The 20,870-nt window shown below is 37.6% G+C and overlaps 1 protein-coding gene across 2 annotated transcripts in view; it reads left to right on the top strand.

Annotated features, from left to right (window-relative positions):
* Window positions 1-12,117: 12,117 nt before the first annotated feature.
* The window catches only part of mgl (low-density lipoprotein receptor-related protein megalin), an 87,776-nt gene continuing 79,023 nt past the window's right edge, over window positions 12,118-20,870 (top strand). For both annotated transcript variants that reach the window (XM_090173205.1, XM_090173204.1), the window contains exon 1: window positions 12,118-12,494. In XM_090173205.1, the coding sequence (XP_090029331.1) occupies window positions 12,368-12,494 (127 nt within the window). In that variant the 5' untranslated portion in view covers window positions 12,118-12,367. The remainder of the gene's footprint in view (window positions 12,495-20,870) is intronic.

Below are 20,870 nucleotides of genomic sequence, written 5' to 3'. Positions count from 1 at the left end.
ATACGTGAAATGAAATTATAAAATATTTGTCTTCTATAAAAAGGTTCCCGGTAGTTCCGTGTTTAAACCGGTTAGATATTCGTGTTCTCATGTTTACTTTCTTAAAACCTATAAACGCGCATGATTGTAATTCCTTTTACACGTTTTAGGCATTTTTTTTGAGGGGAGGGAAAATGGTTTGAAGGTTGCAAACCACAACAACAAAACCATGAGAAGTCTCGGAACAAAAGGGGAATTTCCCTCGTCTGCTATTTTTAATTTTTACTTTCCTTCAAACTATCGTGTTGTTCTTGTAAAGTGAAATCTCTGGATATTCGAGAGTGTGGATTCAAGTTTAAAAGCTAACTTTCAATTACGTTTTTTGTCTCGCCTGTTTTGTCCGAAGACGGCCAAATGACACACTTTCATTCAATAAAGACCTCGTGATTTTTGTATAAAAAGAGCCCGAAAAGAGTTTTACGCAAGACGTTTTCTAAACCTAATTACTGGTTCTCATTCAAAAAGACTTTGAAAGAAAGGGCTAACCTCTTAAAGTCGAGGTCTCTTTTTTTGTAGCAAAAAAATTCCCTCAGTATCTTCAAGACGTTGGAACAAAAGATGAGCCAATTGAATCTAATTAACGCAATCTGAATTGATAGGCTCTGATTTAACCTTTTTTGCCGATATCTTTAGTAAAACAATTTATATAGTGGCTTTTTTTGCATATAGTTAACTTTCTATCTTCAAAAATTAAATAAAAGTTAAATTGTAAAATTCATTTTTCGATCGATATTCCTAATATTTAAACACTTTTAAAATTCAGATGAGTGCTCATTTTCGAATCTGTTACGCTCGCTTTTCCGCCATAGATAATCCATTATATAGCAGCAGACATAAGAGTAGACAAAAACCTAAAAGAGCCCTCGCTGAAAGTTTTATTATTATTTTTTTTTTTAAACAAATAGAGCTAATACCCAAGGCACCACCTTCGACCACATAAGCAATGTTGCTTGTGCGTGATCAAGTAACAGGTGGCCGGGTTACAATGCGTAGGAGGGTGGTGGCAAGCCCTTCATGCCACGCGAGCCAACAGCTCCCTACACTAACTATTACCGTTAACCTCAGCTTCCTGAATCAACCTTTTTTTAAATTTCATTAAAAAGTTTACTGTATTTCAATATTTTCATTCTTCGTCGCCATCATTAATTTTACTATGGGTAAAAATTAGTATACACCTGATAAAATTAAATGTATTTTTACACAAAATAAATAAGTATTTTTCACGGAATTCCTGGTTAGCTGTTCATCATCACGGGGAAACCACTTTTGACTCTTTGAAAACTCTTGGCTACGCGTTTTTTTTTCTGGGGCGATTGTTAAATCTGATCTCGGATCGAGATATTACGGGCTGCGTTTCAGAAAGGAGGCATCGACGCATCGCGAATCAGCTTACGTCGATATTTTTATCGCTTGCCTTGCACTGTTATCGTCGACATCGATTGAATTTCCCTTCGCGGTTAATTTCAAAAATAAGACGCCTCCTCCCCTGCTCTCGATTTCTCACACGGCCGCCGTGAATAAATTTCTTCCATTCGGGCTCTTGTCCGAAGGAATTACATTATATCCTCTATTAAAATTCTTCGACGAAACGTTTTTTTAGTCTCCTCGGAGGAAATTTTTTTACTCTCTGTTAAAATGCGAAAGACTTTTTCTCTAGAAATTAAATTCAGCTTCCAGCCTTCCATTGACAAGAATTGGGTTACTCACTTTATTGGACGATTTTCAGGCAGAATTTTGCCGCATATGTTTAAATTTTTTCTTCAATATATTATATCCAATTATTAGTATCTGAAAATTGTTTAAAATTGGGAAATTATCAAAGTGCGTTGTCTTTATATTTGTTATTCAAAGTTCGCTTTGTTTATGTAAAAAGCATTCGAATCAGTCAAATCGCGCCCAGATCCTTTGTAACTGTGTCCTTTCAGGTCGCCCCTCTAGTTGCCGATGGTCAAGAACTACTCAAGGCCAACCACTTGTTCCAGCCCCTCGGGCGAGTAAAGAGCTTGGCCTCTCTAAACTAGGAGGGAATTCCGGGAAAGGATTTCACAACGCGTTGCAACCACATGGAGGGAAAAATCCCTTTTTAGGGGAAAACGGACAGCTAGAGCTCCAAATTTTTTTAAGGAGGAAAAAAAGGGGGGGGGGGCGGAAATCGATTCAATGGGGATTTTTTAGGGGAAATTATAAAATATGTAATGTAGTAAAAATTTCGCTTATCGGCAACTTAATTTATAACCGGAGAAACTTTAAACTTTCTTCTAGCCCTCTTCAGTGGCTTTTTCGTCTGCTACTAATTCCATTCTATCGTATACATTTTAGAAAGCAAAGTTCGACTGGGCTAGGAGTCTAGGACGTGTCCGAACTTTATGAGGTAACTGGAATTTTATTATGGCAGTTTTTCGTTCAGTGGCGTAGCTGATGGTTCGCAGGGCCCGCGGTGCGGGGGGGGGGCCTCGAGCTTCGGGTGGGGCCCCCGCTAACCATAAAAAATTAAAAAGGGGGCCTCATAGAGATTTTTGCGGGGGGGCCTCTGAGTTCTCAGCTACGCCACTGTCGTTATAACAAATTGGTTATTGTAGTAAGTTATATCAGTTGAAATTAGTTCAAGCGAACTTCACTGCTTCAGCTTTGGTTAATTTAAGTACTTAACACATTTTATTAATTAAAGTGCTATTATAACTTTTTAAGTGATATGATAATGTAATATTAAACACAAGTTAAAAGTGTTAACTCTGTAATGTTTAAAAATAAGTTGTCTAGTCTTGAAAAAATAAATTTAAGAGTTTTAGAAAAATTATAGAATTTTATTATATTATTTATCAATTAATTAAAGGGGTAATTAATGGGTTTAGATTTAGTTTCCCGAATGACTTGTGAGTGAAATTGCGGAGAAAAAGTTTTTTGAAAAGAGGGAAAACGGCTTTTAAAAACGGGGAAAATCAATTTTTTTAGTTACCCAAAAGGGGGAAAATTAAGTCGCCCGAGTGGAAACACTGGTTGCAACGCCATACTTTTCTTTGTCGAAATAAAGAGAGTCCTTTTGGATGTGAAACGAGTCCTTATTTCATTTCTAATAAGACTAGATCTTAATCTTAGTGTTAGTTATATAATCAATCATCGTAAATAACTATTTATAACGTGTTTTATTCGGACCACGTTATAATTGGCCCATTATGAACTTATAAAGCTATACGCAACGGTAATACCTATCGATGTTAAATGTAAAATTTACAATTATTTAACTGATATTTGCAGTAAAGGAAGATGAATACTTTTTCCTATACTGTATCAGGGTTCGTACAGAACCTGGATATCTTGGAAAGCCTGGATAAGTCTGGGATCTGTAAAATGGAGGGAAAATGTCAGGGATAAGTCAGGGATTTAAATAATTTCGTAGAAAGTCAGGGATAAGTCAAGGATTTTACTTAGTCAACCAAACCACACATTAACGAAGAAGCTTTGACCTAAAATAATAAAAATAAATGTCCAAAAATATAACCAAAGAGGTTAGAAATATTGGCAAAAATTGGTCAGAGATAACCTGGAAAAGTCAGGGATTTTAGATCAGAAATATTCGTACGAAACCTGTGTATATTTCATACTTCTGACCATGTGAAAAAAATGCGAGTAAATATGGCCTTCGTTAACTTAAAACCTTCTAGGTTAATTGAAAAACCCTTGGTCAGTTTTCAACGGGTCCAATAATTTTCCGATAAAATGCTGGTTACGAGTTGAAGAAACGATGTCAAAGGTATCTGTGACCATAAGGGTATTTAACCTTCCGCTTTATTTAACCTTCCGCTTTGAAAAAACGACGTAACCTTAATAAAGTAGGTGCGTTAACGGATGACGTAGTGTGTAGACCTCGTGAAATATCCTCAAACGACTGTCTGTTTCGGCATTGCACGACCATATATCGTGATATTGACTTAACAATAACTGTTTCCTGTTGAGAAGGTACGTAAAAGAGTCAAGCGCTGCTCAAACAAGAATCGACTTTTCTATTTGCGCAGCAGCTGACTCGAGATTTTTAGCCAAAAGTTTGCCGAGTAACGGTATACTGGTTTCCTCCACGTAGACATATTTCGAAAGCATTTTTTTTTTGCCATCGTGATATTTTGGGACGTGTTTAATTTCCTCTCGAGAAATTAATGAACTTCGTATTGCTTCCATACGAACCTGATTCCGCGACTTTGAGAAAAGTAAAAGTTTGTTCAGATGCTTCGAGTGGTGTTTACAGAACCATATTTATGCAAACTTTTGCAATGTGACCCTTATATAATTTTCACTCCGGTAATGCAACCTCAATTAAAAATGGGAAACCTGAAACTATAAACGGTATAAACCCGAATTTATTTTACATGATCTTGTTACTGAAGGGTTACGCTGAATATACTAAGATTTCAGAAGATTTCCAGCGGGAAGTAATTTAGTTTAGTTTTTCCAACAAATTTAACTACTTTACCGAAAATGTCTCATAATTACTTAATGGACACGCAATTTGTTCTTGACACGTATCGTAGATTACAGACGTTAGAAGTAAACAGAGAAACCATATCTTACGTGGTAGGCTATATGTTTGTGGACAGCAAAAAATACGTCTCGTGTCTCTAACATCGACGGGAAGGGTAAATTAATCAATCCCTTCTCAAAATGGTGTAAGGCCAAGTGAAAGACGAAAGACGGGTTAAGCCGTGGAATGGCTTATCCCGTTTTCCCGGGTACTTTTTGAGCCAACCTATCATCAGGGCTTTCATTCGCGCCGGGTGGCGTTATACCCGAAATGGTCCGAGCCATTCTGATCTCTCCTAAGCGAACCGTCGCTTTAGCCTGTCGTAATTTCTCGGAAGACAAAGATATTCGTTGTTACTAATGGTCATTCTGTTTTCTGGCGTTTGGCCACGCTAAAACAACAAAGATATAATTACGACTGCCAACAAACGGGAAACGCGCCTGGCGTAATATGATTTCGCCGAAAATCACCCTATACTCACGACACTATAAGCCTGATCCGACTCGGGTTCTGGTTTTTGCAGGCCGAAGATGAAAATGCACGCTACGCAACTTGTTGGATGTCAAGATGGCACGCTAACGATGCCCGAGAAATAACTTAACCCTTTCGGAACGTAGAAGGAGGCAGCGTATCTGGAATACGTAACCGTGGTAAATTGGAACCTCCGGAGAAAGAAGTAAATAATGTCGAAGAACTGTAATCTAAAAACGAGTCATCCATAATGTTTACCATTTCTCAACTGTCCGAAAATTCGTTGAACTACATTCGGTCCTGGTGGCGAGTGGGCGCTGGTGATCCAGGCGGTGAGGAGGGCGGTTCTCAACTCGTCGTCGACAACGGTTATACACCTCGCGTAATATCTTAAGGTACATATAGAGGCGTATGGAGAGATATAACCGCCCTCGCCGCCGTCTACGGTTCCAAATTGCGGCGAGCCAGCCGAGTGATGGGGGTGCGTTCGCTCCAGATGTATACGGATTACGTATATCGACCAACAGCGCGTTAGGTTGATAAATGACGATAAAACGGGGGATTGGAAGGAAAAATATATAGAGAGAACAGCTTTGCGCGAAATGACGTATCTTTATTGATCTTGTTCGAAGGATATTCCTCTGGTCTTCGTTTTCACCCCTTGAACGTAAAAAAGAATGGTTTCCTCGCCAAGATCTCCCTGTCAATTTACTAATGGCGGCGGATCCCCCCCCCCCCCTTTTCCCTCGTAGTTTATATCCGCTAGGCTATCGCCATTTGTCAGCCATTTTTCCCCTGGCTACCGAAGAAAGGTAGTCTTCCTAATCGTGACTCATCGAACTTACGCGTCGTGCCATAGCGCCTCTGCGTGGTATGACGGCTCTCCCTTCCTCCTCAACCATGATTGCCGGACGACGAATCTTTATTGTCCAGTCTTTGGGTCGCTCGTGGGCGGAAGACGAAAGTTGGTAAGAGAAGTAGAAATGGCGCTTTCGGAAGAACGCGTCTCAAGCTGACAAGTTCCGAGGGTCGCGGACGCGCGTGATGTCGGTCTGCCCCCATTCGGCGATTTGTCTCGACTAGCAACCAGTTATTACTCGGAAGGTATGTAATTTGGCGGGCCCTTCGTCTCAGACGAAACCCGGCTAATGGGTTCCGTTTTACGAACCGAACGATAATCGAAGACAGATTGAAACGTATCTGCTATCGAAGGTTATTACGATGACGGCTCTATCGCTCCCCAGATAATGACTTAAAAACTAATCAGTAGACCATCAATTACGAGTTAGATTAAACAGTCGAAGAGTGTCGTTTCCATCATTACACCAACGCGTTTCTCACGCAACTTTTTTTGCAAATATTTTATTAAAAGGAGAACGAATGACGAGATACTAATCTAAATTAACGTGATAAAACTACATTTTCAGCCATAAAGCTTGTGTAGGACACCAAAGATAAGGCGTACTGTCACGGGGCTAGAATTGATACAGGCCCGGATATAGCGAAGCACCTTGTAACGACGTCAAAGAGAAATTGCCGGGAAAGTGCCAAACGCCATCGACAAAGTTAATTAAACGAACGTCGGACCCTCGAAGATGTCCGAATAGCGGTATAATAGGGGAGCCGTATATGGCCCGAAGTAAGAACAAAGAGAAAAACTTCGGATCTAATTAGATAAAAGGGTTTTAAGAAAAGATACTTTTCTGGTCCACGTCAAAACGACAATGGTCGGTCCGGAAATGGCGGCTTGTTAAGTAGACTTTCGAGAATTCTTCAGCCCGCGATCGAGAAGAATAGTCGTCAAAGTCCGAAGAATAAAATAATACTTGAAGTATGGGACTCCATCATCGGTTGAGAGAGAGTGGGTTTGAGAGGTAAAACCTTTTAAAACTCAAAAACTTTCCTCGAATTGCGAACCGAATTGACTGCTCGCGTACGAGATACGTACAACGTTTGTACAGGGTGTCCACTAAAAAACCATCCAGGGCGAATATCTCAGAAACCGTTTTCTCTAGCAATTTAATTTTTTTTATGTTACGTAGCACGTGCAGGGGGCCAAAGAAGAATGATAACCTCGATGACCTTGAACCATGTCTTCAAGGTAATCCAAAAACTATCTCGAGAACCGTAAGTGTTAGAAAGTTGGTTCCAATTAGAAAAGTGTTCCCCGTCACGTTTTATGCCTACATAGCGTGAACATGATCGGAATCGACCAATAGTAAGTCGAGAAAATTGGTACCAAAATCGCAAGGTCATAAAAGGGAAAATTGCAAGACAGCGCTAATAACTCCAAAACAAGTCGTGCTACATTATCGAAATTTTCTAGACAATCGCATCATGGTAGGATATTTTAATATTTGGAAAATTGTACGACCTTGAACCATGTCTTCAAGGTCATACTAAAATTATCTCGAGAACCATTAGGTTTAGATCAAAAATTCCAATTAGAAATTATAATTTAAAGTTATTAATATATAAAATGTGACGAAGAACAACTTTCTAATTGGAATTTTTGCTCTAAACGTAATGGTTCTCGAGATAATTATCTCGGATCGTTTTTTAGTGGACACCCTGTATATATATATATAGGTGGACTTTACTTTTTCGTTTTCTAGCCTTCACTTTTACGACACTACGACCTTTTCTCGCTGGTTCCTTGAATACTTGAAATGTTGGGGAGGCCGATATCTAGAAGGCTCCGAGCAAAATGATCTATACCTTAGAGTACTCCATTCTTTTCTATTCGGACTTTCTATTCTCCGGAGGAGGTTATAAAGTGGTACTCTTCTGGAAAAATACCACGTACTTGTCCCAGACGTTAGTTGGCTTCATTGTTAGATAAATACGGATTAGGTAAACGGCAAATAATACGACACTACACGTAATAAACTAAAAATAGTTGATTTCGCAAAAAGCGCGTGCTCTCCAAAGAAAACCGTCACCTTGACGCGATTCGGGACAAAGCGGGACCGTGAGCCGTTGAAGTACTTGGATACGCGCAGCGCAAAAGGAAAGCCTTATTTAATATTCCTTTTGCACGACAAAAGAATTCGGTTCCGTTAAGGATGGATTCGGAGCGGGAAGCACGTCAAGCCCACCTACAGGGGTTCTGGATTTACATTTGAGTTTTTTTCTCCGCTCCACCAACATTGGGAGACTTTTTTCCCCCCGAGGAATGCGAAGCATTGACGGGCCAGCTAACTGATGCTTTTTCATTCCCTGGACCCTTTTTTTGCGCGCCCTTTCCACGTGGAAGATCGCGTATGCTCGGGCCGAGGAATATATCGTTGATGGACGAGGTTTCTTATTAAATTGCGACCCTTGATATCGGCGTCTCGCCCTGAAATAAACGTTTCTGCTAAGTCGATGCACGTTCAGTCGCTGAATCGTGATCCTTTGATCGACTTCGTACCAATCCCTCAGCGCTCGTCGACGGCGGACGCGGCGGTTACAATGGAAACTTCCCCCCTAAAATAAATTCGAAATTAATTTTATTTAAAAATCGTTCCCGTTTATTCAACTTCGCGACGCCAAAGTTTCTTTTTTTCACGAAATTTCGCTCGAAGCTAACGGAGACCCTTTTTTTCAGTCGTAGAATGTTTTCTGGTAGATTGACAAAAGGTTGAAAACTTTAGAAACTTGGAAATAATTTTATTTTTTCTCTCAAGCTGCCGGTACAGAGCGGACATCGATCAGGGGCTTCCTCAAGGTGCACCTCGAGAGAGCTCTTTGTTTTAGTTTTAATTAGCGGTAATGGATTAGTTTTGAGGTCAAACTTCAAAGGAACGCCAAACAGAACATTCGCCATTGTTCCAGCCAGAGCTCCCTAATGAAGGCCAACAAATTTGTATGGGAAAGTCGAAATTAGGCCTAAAGCAACCCCTTCGGTATTAACGTAAGCCGGGGATAGTAGCTTCATAATGGCGGATCAACCGTCACCGAAGACGCTAAACAAAAAATTACGCTACTTAGAATTGGGTCTCGTCTATCGGAAAACAATCAACAATTGTTTTGGCCTTTTTAAAATAATAGTAAGACTTTTTTTTACCTTCGATAGTAATTGTACGACAATACTCGTTTTTGGATATTTCCGCGAAATCAAGGGGTCGGACACTTGCCATTATTTTCTACGGGATTTCGGGATATCGTAGAGATTTTGGCGATTTTATCATTACTTTTTGAAGTGATTTTGGGATTTCAATGATAATTTACCATAGAGAGAGTTATAGATTTTGCGATTTTAGACAAAGTGTACGGGATTTTGGTAAATGTCCGACCCCTCGCGCGAAATGGATTAAGTAGACGCTGTCAAAGATTCTTGGTAAATTTCGAAAAATTTATAAATACGTAATCGTCAAAGGAAGTTGAAATAAATGGATTTGAGTTGCAAAATCAATATTTGCAAGAAGTAAAGCTTGTGAAAGCATTCGATGTATAATTTATACGCGTATTAGAATATTTATTTAACGAAACGACCGTACTGAAACTATCTCGTACATTTCTACGAAATCCATCGGCTTTAAGTTAAATCAAAATTAATAAATTAAATACTTATTTGGAAAAGAGTATAAAAATTAAAAAATCAACATCATTTAAATTTTATATGAAAGATTTATTTCGAAAACCGTGGAGGATATAGCGAATTGAGAATCATTTCACCGTGGTAAATTGGTAAGTACGCTGTGGATAGATCCTTTTCTCAGAAATTCCCCCGCCATCTTTCGCGATTTTGGCGAAAACTCTCTTATTTTCTATCAAGAATCCCGTGTGTTGGTGTGTATTGTAAACGAGCGGCTTCCCACAATGCGCCATGAATCAGGCGCGTATTACCAGTTTTTCGCTTCAACTTGGAAAAGAAAACTTCCTTTTGGTTGCGCGCGCCTTTGGCGAGGTCACCCGCTCTTCCTCCCCCCCCCCTTCCACCCGTTCTAGCTGGCTCACTTGTTGTGTCCCCCTGTCGAATATTTGGAAGCCCCCCAGTTTCATTCTGGCGAAATCGCACTCCCTCCCTCTTTCTGTTTTTCGCCGTGTCGGTCCGTACCTGGCGAGGCCCTGGAACCTGCATTCTTCACGTTTATTTCGAGTACGACGATCCTAGCCTCGTATAAGAATTCCGAAATGAAAATCAACTTTTATTATAATTCAAGGCGTCTCGTTTGATAAAAGGCAACCGGTATTTTTTGGGAGGAAACTTTTTTCGCTTTTTACCCGAGATTAGTCCGCCCGTAATCACTATCACGCAAACTTGTTACGTTATTATTGTAAAAATAATAAGAAAAACTATTTCGAAATATAATTCTTGAACTATTTCAACATAGTGCTTTTTTTGTTAGATCCTGCCCCAAGTGATCTTGATTATTTCGTGTCTTACTGGTGGAGCGATTAAAAACTTTTATAACAAAGATAGAGAGAGATACTGAATCAGTGGCGGCGGGTGGGAAATATTTGGTGAGGTACAAAAGCACAGAGAAAATTAATTTTTTGGTCTGCCAAAAACCGAGCCTAAAACGCTGATGATTTCGGTTATTGTTGGTTTTCTTAAATTGTATGATATCATCTGTTGTGATCATCACAACAGAGCAGTGTTAAGCCAAAGCAAGTCTAATTTGGTATTTAATTAAATCACTTTCTCAATTTATATAATTATATTATTTATTATTATTATATCTGAGGATTTTGGGAAAATTATGGATCAAAAGTGTGATTTATGAAATTTTTGGAACGGCAATTTGGGGGATACAAATACATAGATTGTACCCCAGGCTGAAATCTAGGAGGGTACAAGGTACCCGCCTATTCCGCCGCCACTGCACTGACGAACGAAAGCCTTATTGCAATATTAATTCAAGATTAAAATAAATTTAGGACTCCTACACAAATTGGGATTCTGCAATTATTACACCATATCGTAAAGATATTTTAATATTACAACGATATATTTTTCGTGGACATTTTTTGTTTATTTGGCCGTTACGAAGTGATGTTTAAATTTGGATGTTGTTAGCCCTAGCAATTTAGATTTTTTAGAAAGACTGTTCGTGGAAACCTTTAAGGAACTAACTATTTATTATATTTGTTTCGCCATTCATGCCAATTCTATTACAAGAACCGATAAGTACAACAATGATAATAAAATACTTCCATATTCATATTAAATTAAATTTAATTAAATTAGTACTAAATAGGCTATTATTATTTCGTTATATTAAACTATATTTCAGCGTGTGGTAATTCTTATAGGCCCATTCAGATTTAAACATACTCTTATATTTCACCTTCACTTTAAATTTAATTAAATTAGTACTAACTAGCCTATAGCTGTTACTTTTTCGTTGAATTTAATTATTTCGATATTTTAGCGTGTGGTAATTATACGCCAATTAAGATTTAAATTTACTCGTACGTTTCAAAGTATAAGCCGAGATATTATTGTAGACTCTGAACCTTGATCCAAACCTAAACAATTATATCGTTAAATATATATTGAGCGTGAATAATTTCGGTTTATTTTACACGCTACAGTCCCAAAGTCTGTTTGTTCTACCAAGTTTCGTAGCATTCGTAAAATTCGTCTTTGGCTACGGTTCTTCGCAAACTTAATTTTAAGATTTGCAGCGCGTTTCGGCCTTTGGTAGAATTTACTTTTCTCCGGCTCCCGCGGCATTATGCAAATTTCCTAGCCATTATATCGGACAGGTTGGGTTACTGCTTAAATTGGCAAATTTCATTAAACAGCTACCGAATAAAAACTTGAGAAGACCCCGCTTATTTTATTCGAATCGTTCGAGAATTTATTCATTTTCCTTCCTCGTGCGAGAAAATAGAAAATACGAAAAAATAAAACCACGTAACAATAGGAGAGAAAGTTTCTTTGTAAAGTGCCCAACTCATCCCAAGAATAGGCCCTAGTAATAGCGCCGAGAATGGGCAACCGAAAGAGCTTTTAACTTAAGCTAGTTCCGTGGCCGGTGCGCGGAACGTACGCGCGGCGGTCTAATGGGTTCGAGAGTTTCCTCTCGCCGCCACCAGGGGGCCCGAGTAACAGGCGTTCGGGGTGCGCCGAGATTTTTGCCATTCTAAAAGGCCGTAACAAACCCTCCTCCGTAAACGCCACTGACGGATGGTAGAGTGCGCGCAGCCTTGTCTCTCCCCTCGCATGTGACACGGCGTCAGTTTCAAAAACCAGTTTCTCGACTGCCGGAGTACCGAAAAGAAGCTTACGCTCACTTTAGCCAGAAGTGCGCGACGCGAAGTGAAACATTTGTTCGACGTTGTTTTCGCGTTTCTTCAAAAAAACGGATAATGTCATCGTAAAGAACGACAAAATTAAATTAATCTAAAAGCATGATTCGTTTGTGGAAGCGATGGATTAACTCTGTGTCTTTCACCACGGTGGTGGTGTGCGCATTTTTGGGGTTCGCGCTGTCCAATGCCCAAGAATCCGGAGCTAACAAGACCACCGCGGAAGTTGGTAAGTCCACTTTTAGGCCTTGAACTGTTGGTGTTTGTTGTTTCTGTATAAGTTACCGGCACCTTAACATCGGTTTTGCTACGAAACCCAAAAAATGCCAAAGTAAACGTTGATTACCGATAATATATTTGAAAGTAAACTTGAAAATAACACTAATAAATAAGAAAAAAACACTAACTAGTAAAACAAGTTGGCAGGTTGTACATAGCCTTAAACGCGAATTGTTTTAAAGCTAGTTACGGCCAGCTTGAAGCCTAAAATACCGGTTTCCGAATATTCTTTAATAAATTAATATGACCGGTGATCCTAAAAAAAAAAGTCGACATTTTATCTTTTCGTTATCAGATAATATTTAATTTCGCACAGTCCATTAAATAAAACAAAGGCACGTCGCGATTGGTTGTTGTAACCAGGTTCAATTATTTATTGTTCCTTTTTTTTTAATATCCCGCAAGCGTAACTCAATGAACTGACGTAATTTGTCAGCTATTATATTTGTAGGGTTGTTTATTAGGTTTCTGTCAGTTCGTGATACATTTCTCAAGTTTTCCATCGTGATTACGAAGTTCAACGACCCCTTTTATACCCCCATTCCAGCAAAACGTGTTACCAGCCTCTTTAAAGATCTAGAATAAATATTCTTCTTCCTTCGTATGGTCTACAATATTTTTCAAGATACGCGTACTGGTTTTGGTCGCTTCGAAATAAATACTCTACGAGATACCATCGAAATAAACAATAATATAATAAATCCGGAGATCCAACTCGCTCCTAGGTCTGCAAAAAATGTCCTTTGTTGTTTCGTATTTTGGCGGAAATTATCAGTAGAAAACATCCCAGATTCGCGGAATTTCATTTATTTTTTCCCCAAATATTTATCTCCTTGACCTTCTTCGGGTTTTTTCCCCCGCGTTCCCCACGATGCCGCGAAGGGGTGCAACGTTTTCGGGGTACCTACTTTGCCGGGAATAGCCCCCCCCCGATAAGAAACTTTTTAAGGGAGGGGTTGGGAAGAATTTCAGGGTCAGGTGGATGTGGTTGCCCCTTCTCTCTCTCTAGCCTGAGAAAAATAGCCATAGCTTAATATAACGTAGTTTTAAAGAGGTCAACCCGTACATTGAACGTTAGGAAAGGGCTTCGCAAATCGAGGTCTGATTAACCTGACAGTGAAAATCGAACCGAACAAACCTGTCTCGTCTTTACTGTTTTTAGTCGCGTTCACTTCCTACTTGCGCTGACGTGGTTTCGCCCGCAGCCTGATCGGGACGACGGGCTCCATCGTGTTGTTTATTCCCACTTTTTTCTTTTCACATTTTTCCGTTGATAAATCTTTTTACACCCGGGGCTTTTTTTATGCGTAAGCTCTATTGTGACACGTAACGTTTAGTCGCTACTTGTTTGTGTCCATCTGGAATGAGCACCTGCCACTTCTCGCAATTTTTAGCTCGTCTTGCTTCTAAAAACGTATTTAGAATAAATTAATTTCGATAACGTTAAACAAAAAATGTCTCTTTGTTAATTACACACTAGAAAGATGGAAGTCTTAATCATTAATATTTTTTTTATAAATGGCGGTACATTTTATCAGTTTATTTACGTTGTATCATTTCCTTTAAAGGGATACCTAACCCCATTGGAAAAAAGCGTTTCAATGTTACCTAAATGTCACTTTTAAGAATAAAGTCCTTGTCATGGGCAAAAAGGGACAAATAATCAGTAAATGCGTTTAAATTATTTAAATAATATCTTTCAGATATGTAGCATCACTTACATGTGAGATAATGTTTCAGTTTTTCACAAAGGAACCATTAAAAACACCTTAAAGATTTATAGCAAACGAATTCAAACCTACGAAAAATCGTTGAAAAATAGCCAAAAGAAATAACTAGATTGGGCTATAATTGAGTTTCTAGCCCAAAACCTGGCAACTAATCCAGTATATTTGTCTAAAATAGCACAAATATATTTTTCTTTGTTATCAGGGCTTCCAGAGTTCCTATAATTCCTATAATTTCAATATGCTCCTATAATTTACTATTTTCACAAAATTGTTCCTATAAATTCCTACTTTTTCGAAATTTTCTAGTTTTTCTATAGCTATATCCAGAAATTCCTATAATTTTACAAATAATGTATTAGAAAACAGCCTTAACTTTTGGGAAAAATTTGCCTTCTAAATAGAGCTTAGCTCTGGCTTAGGTCCGGTGTTCCCGAAAACATCAACGGTTGGGCTCTCAGAGCTCCTATAAATTCCTATAATTTCAATATACTCCTATAAATTCCTATTTTTTTCAAAATTGTTCGTATAAATTCCTATTTTTTAGCTACAATGCTCCTATAAATTACTATTTTTTTCAAAATTGTTCGTATAAATTCCTATTTTTTAGCTACAATGCTCCTATAAATTCCTATTTTTTAGCTACAATGCTCCTATAAATTCCTATTTTTTTCAAAATTGTTCGTATAAATTCCTATTTTTTAGCTACAATGCTCCTATAAATTCCTATTTTTTAGCTACAATGCTCCTATAAATTCCTATTTTTTGGATAAAAATGTTCCTATAATTTCCTATATTTTCTATGAAATTTCCTATAATTCCTATAATATTTTAAAAAAATCGCTGGGAGCCCTGTGTTATGCTTTTTAATTTTTATTAAAATTTATTATTTGGCATATTAGCCTGTAAAAGTATTATTCGCCATGTCGGTATTTACCACTTTTGCCACATAATTTAACACCTGACATTTACCCCTTCGGAACACTGAATCGTTTTAAATAGTGCTTCTTAGATACGTTTACTTTTATGTTCGCTTGTTAAGTTTATTTAATCGATGGTTTTTATAAATTTAAAAGTATATTATAATTTACAATGGAGCTCGTCAATCAATTTAAAGGGAAAGTGTATATATGGCGTATAAGAGATTCAATAAAAATGGTGAACAACTGCTATTATCTGTAACTTATTTTTCCTCGTTTCGTCCCTGTACCGCGACTCGGGAAAATTCGCGAAACTTTCCTATATTTCTTTATCAAATAATGAAAGCCATTGTTATCTCCTTCGTGTTTTTCGAAGTTTAGGAAAACTTAAATAGAAAACAGTCTGATCAAATATTGAAAAAGAACCGGTGCTTTTTCCGAATTCGCGTTTAGTCTTTTCATTTCTGTACCCCGCTGCCGCCAAAAGTAATATTCCGCTCATCGCAATTCCTCCCGACCAGTTAAATATAAGCCGGGTTTCCGACGAATTTATTTTCGGGGAAAAACTGAAAAGCGGCAGATTAATTTTTCTGATTTCAAAATTTGCAATTGAATTTCCACTCTAACCCCCCCCCCCCCTTAAAGGGATTTTTTTAAAGGTTAGCCGCATCAAACTAAAGATGGACTGTAGAGTCGGTATTTATTCGATAAAACTCACTAATTATTCATATTTAAAACTAAATTTAATTATATGGAAATTCATTATTTTTAATTAATCTAATTTTTAGAAAATAGATTTTTTTTCATATAATTTTAACAAAATTACCTTGACCTTGCTTGGTTGGAAGGGCTAAAACATTAAACTAATTATATTTTAATATTTGTTTGTATTGAAATTGACGTTTCATATAAAGCTGTAATTAACACTATGTAAGGATAACATTAAACAGATGATAAAAATTCCATTTAACATTTGTGTTAATAATTATTTGTGTTCAATTGGGCAAACTGATCTTTTTAACATTATTTTTAAGGTGCTTCAGTTAAATTTTATTATTCTTTTGTAACATAGTCTGGCTTTACTGGAGTACGTAACTTGGAAGAGAAAATATGAACTTAATTTTTTTAAATTCCTTGTTTATTAAAAATAATTAAAAAATTACAATTATAAATTAACAATTTAATTATTCGGTTTATGTAAATTGGCATTTAAAAATGCACTAGTTAACGCTATTGTACATGTGTAGTGTGATTAATTCTATTTGTAAAAATATAAAAAACGAAATTATCGTATTTTCGCTACTTTACGTAAACTTAGTGTTTAATTTTTACTGACAGCTGCATTGGTTTTTCCATTTTTGAAAGACTATTTCTGGTTAAAATTTAATCCGGGATTAAAATGAAGCTTTTCTGTAATTAATTATAAATAGGAATAACGATATTAAGTCCTAAAATAAAGCTAAATTAAATTTTGTCGTAAAAAGTGTTAAAACACTATTTAATCGCAATAAAATCTTTCGTGCATGTAGTGAAATTTAACCACTCTTAACGTTTTTATTCCTTTAACCCCATTATCAGCTGTAATTTATTTACATCTCTTAAGAGTAAAAAAATATTTTAAAATTGATATGACGGTCGAAAATGTGGAGAGTTTTTATCAATTTAATTGATAATTATATTTATATATTTAAAAAAATTCGATGTAGCAAAATAATTAGCTGTAAACTCAATATCCGTTTCTTTAGCTTCTAACGTGATCCTTTTAGGAGCCACCTGTTTAATCAGACACCGTCTGGGAGTGACAAAACATTGTTGCTTGTAGCGAGCCGAGCTGCTTTTGGTAATCTTCGTTGGATACCGGAGACCTCGTACTTGGGGATATTCGGTCTTTTGATGGCGATGGCTGGGAATGTGAAAGGGCTTATATAATGTTGATGCTTGTACGCTCCTAAATATAGTCCACCGTAATTACTCGTTGCGCAAGCGGATACGCGTAGACGCACAGAGCGGTTCTGCAAGAATTATTCCAGAAAGTTGCTCGACTGGTTTCCGCCTTATCGCTGAAAACGATTTTTTCATTATTGCCCACTAGAAAATAAACTTAATTTTTTTGACGACTGTTACCCCGAATTTCAACGTTGCGAAAGAGTTTCGCTCGTTCATTTAAGGTGTTGCTAAAAGATGTGGCTTCGACGCCTCGGGAATCTATTCAATTCTATTGACAGTGAAGGAAATATTAGAAAAGCTAAATTTTGTGTTACAGCCGATTTTATAATAGTGTTTTTAACTATTTGCACACTGATAAAAATATTTTTCCAATAGCGTTTCATTTACATTTAAGCGAAATTTCGTAGAATTTGAACTTCATTTAGTTTCCAATTTTTTTTAGTAAATTATATAATTGGTATTACTATTACATGATCCAGTCGCGTACAAATTGTATTTTAAAATCTGTTCCTTCATTTGCTCGTCCAGTAATTAAATTTTAAAATTAACTTATTTCCGGTATATTATTTTCCCACGCTTTATTTTTCATAAAACCGTGATATAATTTTTCAATACATCAAGAAATGTCGCGATTTACGGTTGTTGAGAGAATTTGCCTGATCAAGCAAATATTGTATTGCTTCGAACGTTGGTGACTTACGTAGCTTATAACGACGTAACGTATATTTGTAGAGTAAGGTACGAAATTCAAGATCTAATTCCATTTTGAACTTCGGACGACGCCAACGTCAACCCGCTTAAGTATTATATACAATTTATCAAAGTTGACATTTGCATCTAAGCCTAGTTTAAAAAATATTAAAAACGTGAAACCATCGTCGGAATATTTAGCTTCCATTGGAAAACGAGTTATAATAACAGCTAATAGCTCCGCTAAATTGTCTAGTATTTTCGGTTGCGTATACTTTAGATAAATAACTTTAAAACCCGCATTAATCAGTTCGTTTGGAACTGGAAACATGCCGGTACGGACTATTTAGCGAACTGCTCCATTTCTGTTGTTTCCACGCTTTGTTATTCTCGAAATTTTTTTAAGAAAATAAACAAGTTTGTAATTATGGGAAAAACATTTCCTTTTCATCGGGCAAACGTACATAAAAATTCAGCGCCAACGTTGCCGGCTGCGTTAATAATGGAATTAGTCGAAAGTGACTTTTGCGGTTGGCCTACCACCAGGGTATTTGTGCTCCACTAAGTTAATTTAAAGGGGGACAGGCAGAGAAAAAAACCTAGGCCTTTAAACCCTTTGAATTTCCCCTAAGCGTTTCAAGGTCAAGGTTTCTTAGTTTTAAAAGCGAATGTCCGCGTTATCATCCTTGTTTGGATGAAATTTTCCAGTTGCTAACGGAATAACGGTGCGAATTCAATTTGCGCTCTTTTGGCTCGGACGGTATTTCCATGCGGCTGACTGTATTTGTAAGAGAGACCAAATGTACCGCATTCCCCGGGTCAAACGTCTACGGTTGCGATTCAATTTAAAACTCGCGTCGACATCGTTGGACGCGTTGGGTCCCAGTAGCGATTCTTCCTTGGGTTGAAAGTTTGAAAGTGGTAAAGCACGAGCCCCCGCTATACGGCGCAGTGACATTTTGACAGAAAAAGCGATAGCGGCCGAGTCGAAAGTAAAGTACGAGGCGCGTCTTCCGAGATATTTCTCTTCCGAGTTGACTGAAAGGTTTTTCCTTTTTAGGCGGACTTTTTCTTACTTAATCATCGGGGAGCTCGCGTCTTCGGTTGGCGGCCTTTCGCTATAGGCGAAACTGAGACCTTTAGGTATCTATCGGCGTAAAAGGGCCGAGGCCAACGTCTCTTCCTTTCTCGGCGGGCCTCGGGCCGCGAGCCTGACAAGGTCAACACGCTCTCGCGGGGTCTTTAAGGCCCTTATCGAACTTTACACGTCGGTGAAAATCGCGCCCAGTGGTCAGTAAATATTTGCTCGACTTCCTGACCCTGCTTTTACACGACCTCGATTAATTTCAGATGTAAACGAGAAAGGCGCCAGACACCCGCGTCCTCCCGCGATAAAACCGTACCGATCTCGCTACTCGCCGAAGAGTTATTGCTACCGTGTATTCGCCAAGGAACTAGGCCTGTGCGAGTAGTGGTTTTAGGCAATCGAGTCGGGTACCGAGTACGAATTTTTTTTTAATCTAGTATTCGAGTCGAGTAATATTGAAGTCGAGCCGATTAACCGAGTACTTGATTAAGGGGAAATTTTCTCTTATTTCAGTCAAGTAATCCAGAAAAAATCTTGAGTAATATTTTTAACGAGTCGGGTTATCGAGTATACTGGATTAGGAGCTGGTTTTATTCGAGTAATTAGAAAATTAAATTTAAAATGAGTATAAATTAACTTTCAATGCTGAAAAATATTCCTTTCATTTAAATGAGCCACAGTTTCCACAACTTTAGTAACATTGTACAGGGTTGCCATAAGTCAGGGAATTTAAAAATGGGACTAAAATGTCAGGGAATTCAGTTTTATCTTGACACTTTTTTAAAATTAATTTTACTCAACATCTATGGCAAATTCCGTGATAGTTATTTAGTCCCTTAAAAGCGTTTTTAACATTAAAATATTTTTGTACTGAAATAAGTTGTTTAAATTTATTAACTTCTGATAAATGTAAAGGTCAAGAATTGTTCAATTTTGGCCTTAAAAGTCGAGGAAAATCTCTTAAATGGTCAGGGAATATGATTCTGAAAATATTATGGCAACCCGGGCTGCGACTTCAAATTTCCTATATTTTTTTAGGTATTACCAGATGGTGCCAAGTCTGTAACTAACTTCTGATAAAAGTGAAATGTAAAGTTCAAAACTGTTTTGGCCTTAAACGTCAGGGAAAACAGGAAATAGTTCGGGAATTTGAATCTAAAAGTTTTGTGAGTAAAATAACAATACAATGTACATTTTTTTTAAATTATTAATGTACCGTCAGTCCGTATATTGCTTAGGTAGTGAAGACTCCTGAGTCCTAACGCCGGCAGACATCCGAATTCGTGAAGTGACTCTCCAAACCAAAGCTTAATAATATTGTTTGAAGAAAAACCGCGCAGGCGCACTACGTATTAAAAACCGCGATCCATCTCCAAGGTCATTGAAATCATTTGTTGTTTGAACGTCTTGTAGGTACCGTTTATTATTGCCACCCAAAAAAGTGGCAAAAACCCCTCTTTGAACTTAGAGCAGCTTATTCGAGTAATCGGGTACTCGACTATGCAATTTTTTGGTACTCGATAATCGACGAGTATTTTCCAACTCGACCTCAAAAAATGCCGTGTTATCGATGATGTTCGAGTACTCGCACAGCCCTACAAGGAACGTCTCCGGCCTTTAATGTGTTTGCTAATCCTAGCAGGATCTCAAACAACAAATCCACGTATCTTTTTAGGGTGGCCTTTTTGAGAAAAATGGATTTTTAATTTTGCAGGGACTTGTGAAATTGCGTGTTAGGTTTTTACACTCGAGTTAATTTTATAGTTAAATAATTTCGTTTCAATATTGAATTTATGAGGATTTTAATTTAAAAATATTTTGCTGAAAGGGAATTTTTAGAGATACGTGGTCTCGCGTTGTGTAGACAATAAGCAAGATACTTGCTTTTGCGCGAAATGCAATGTGAATATCAAAGACACGTTTAAATGTTTTCTCGATTTAAAAAAAAATTCAAT

This window comes from Leiobunum rupestre, chromosome 4 (assembly GCF_980474605.1).
Source record: "Leiobunum rupestre chromosome 4, qqLeiRupe1.1.hap1, whole genome shotgun sequence".
NCBI lineage: Eukaryota > Metazoa > Arthropoda > Arachnida > Opiliones > Sclerosomatidae > Leiobunum > Leiobunum rupestre.
Note: the sequence above shows the minus strand (reverse complement) of the source record. Positions and strands in the feature narration are given on the sequence as shown.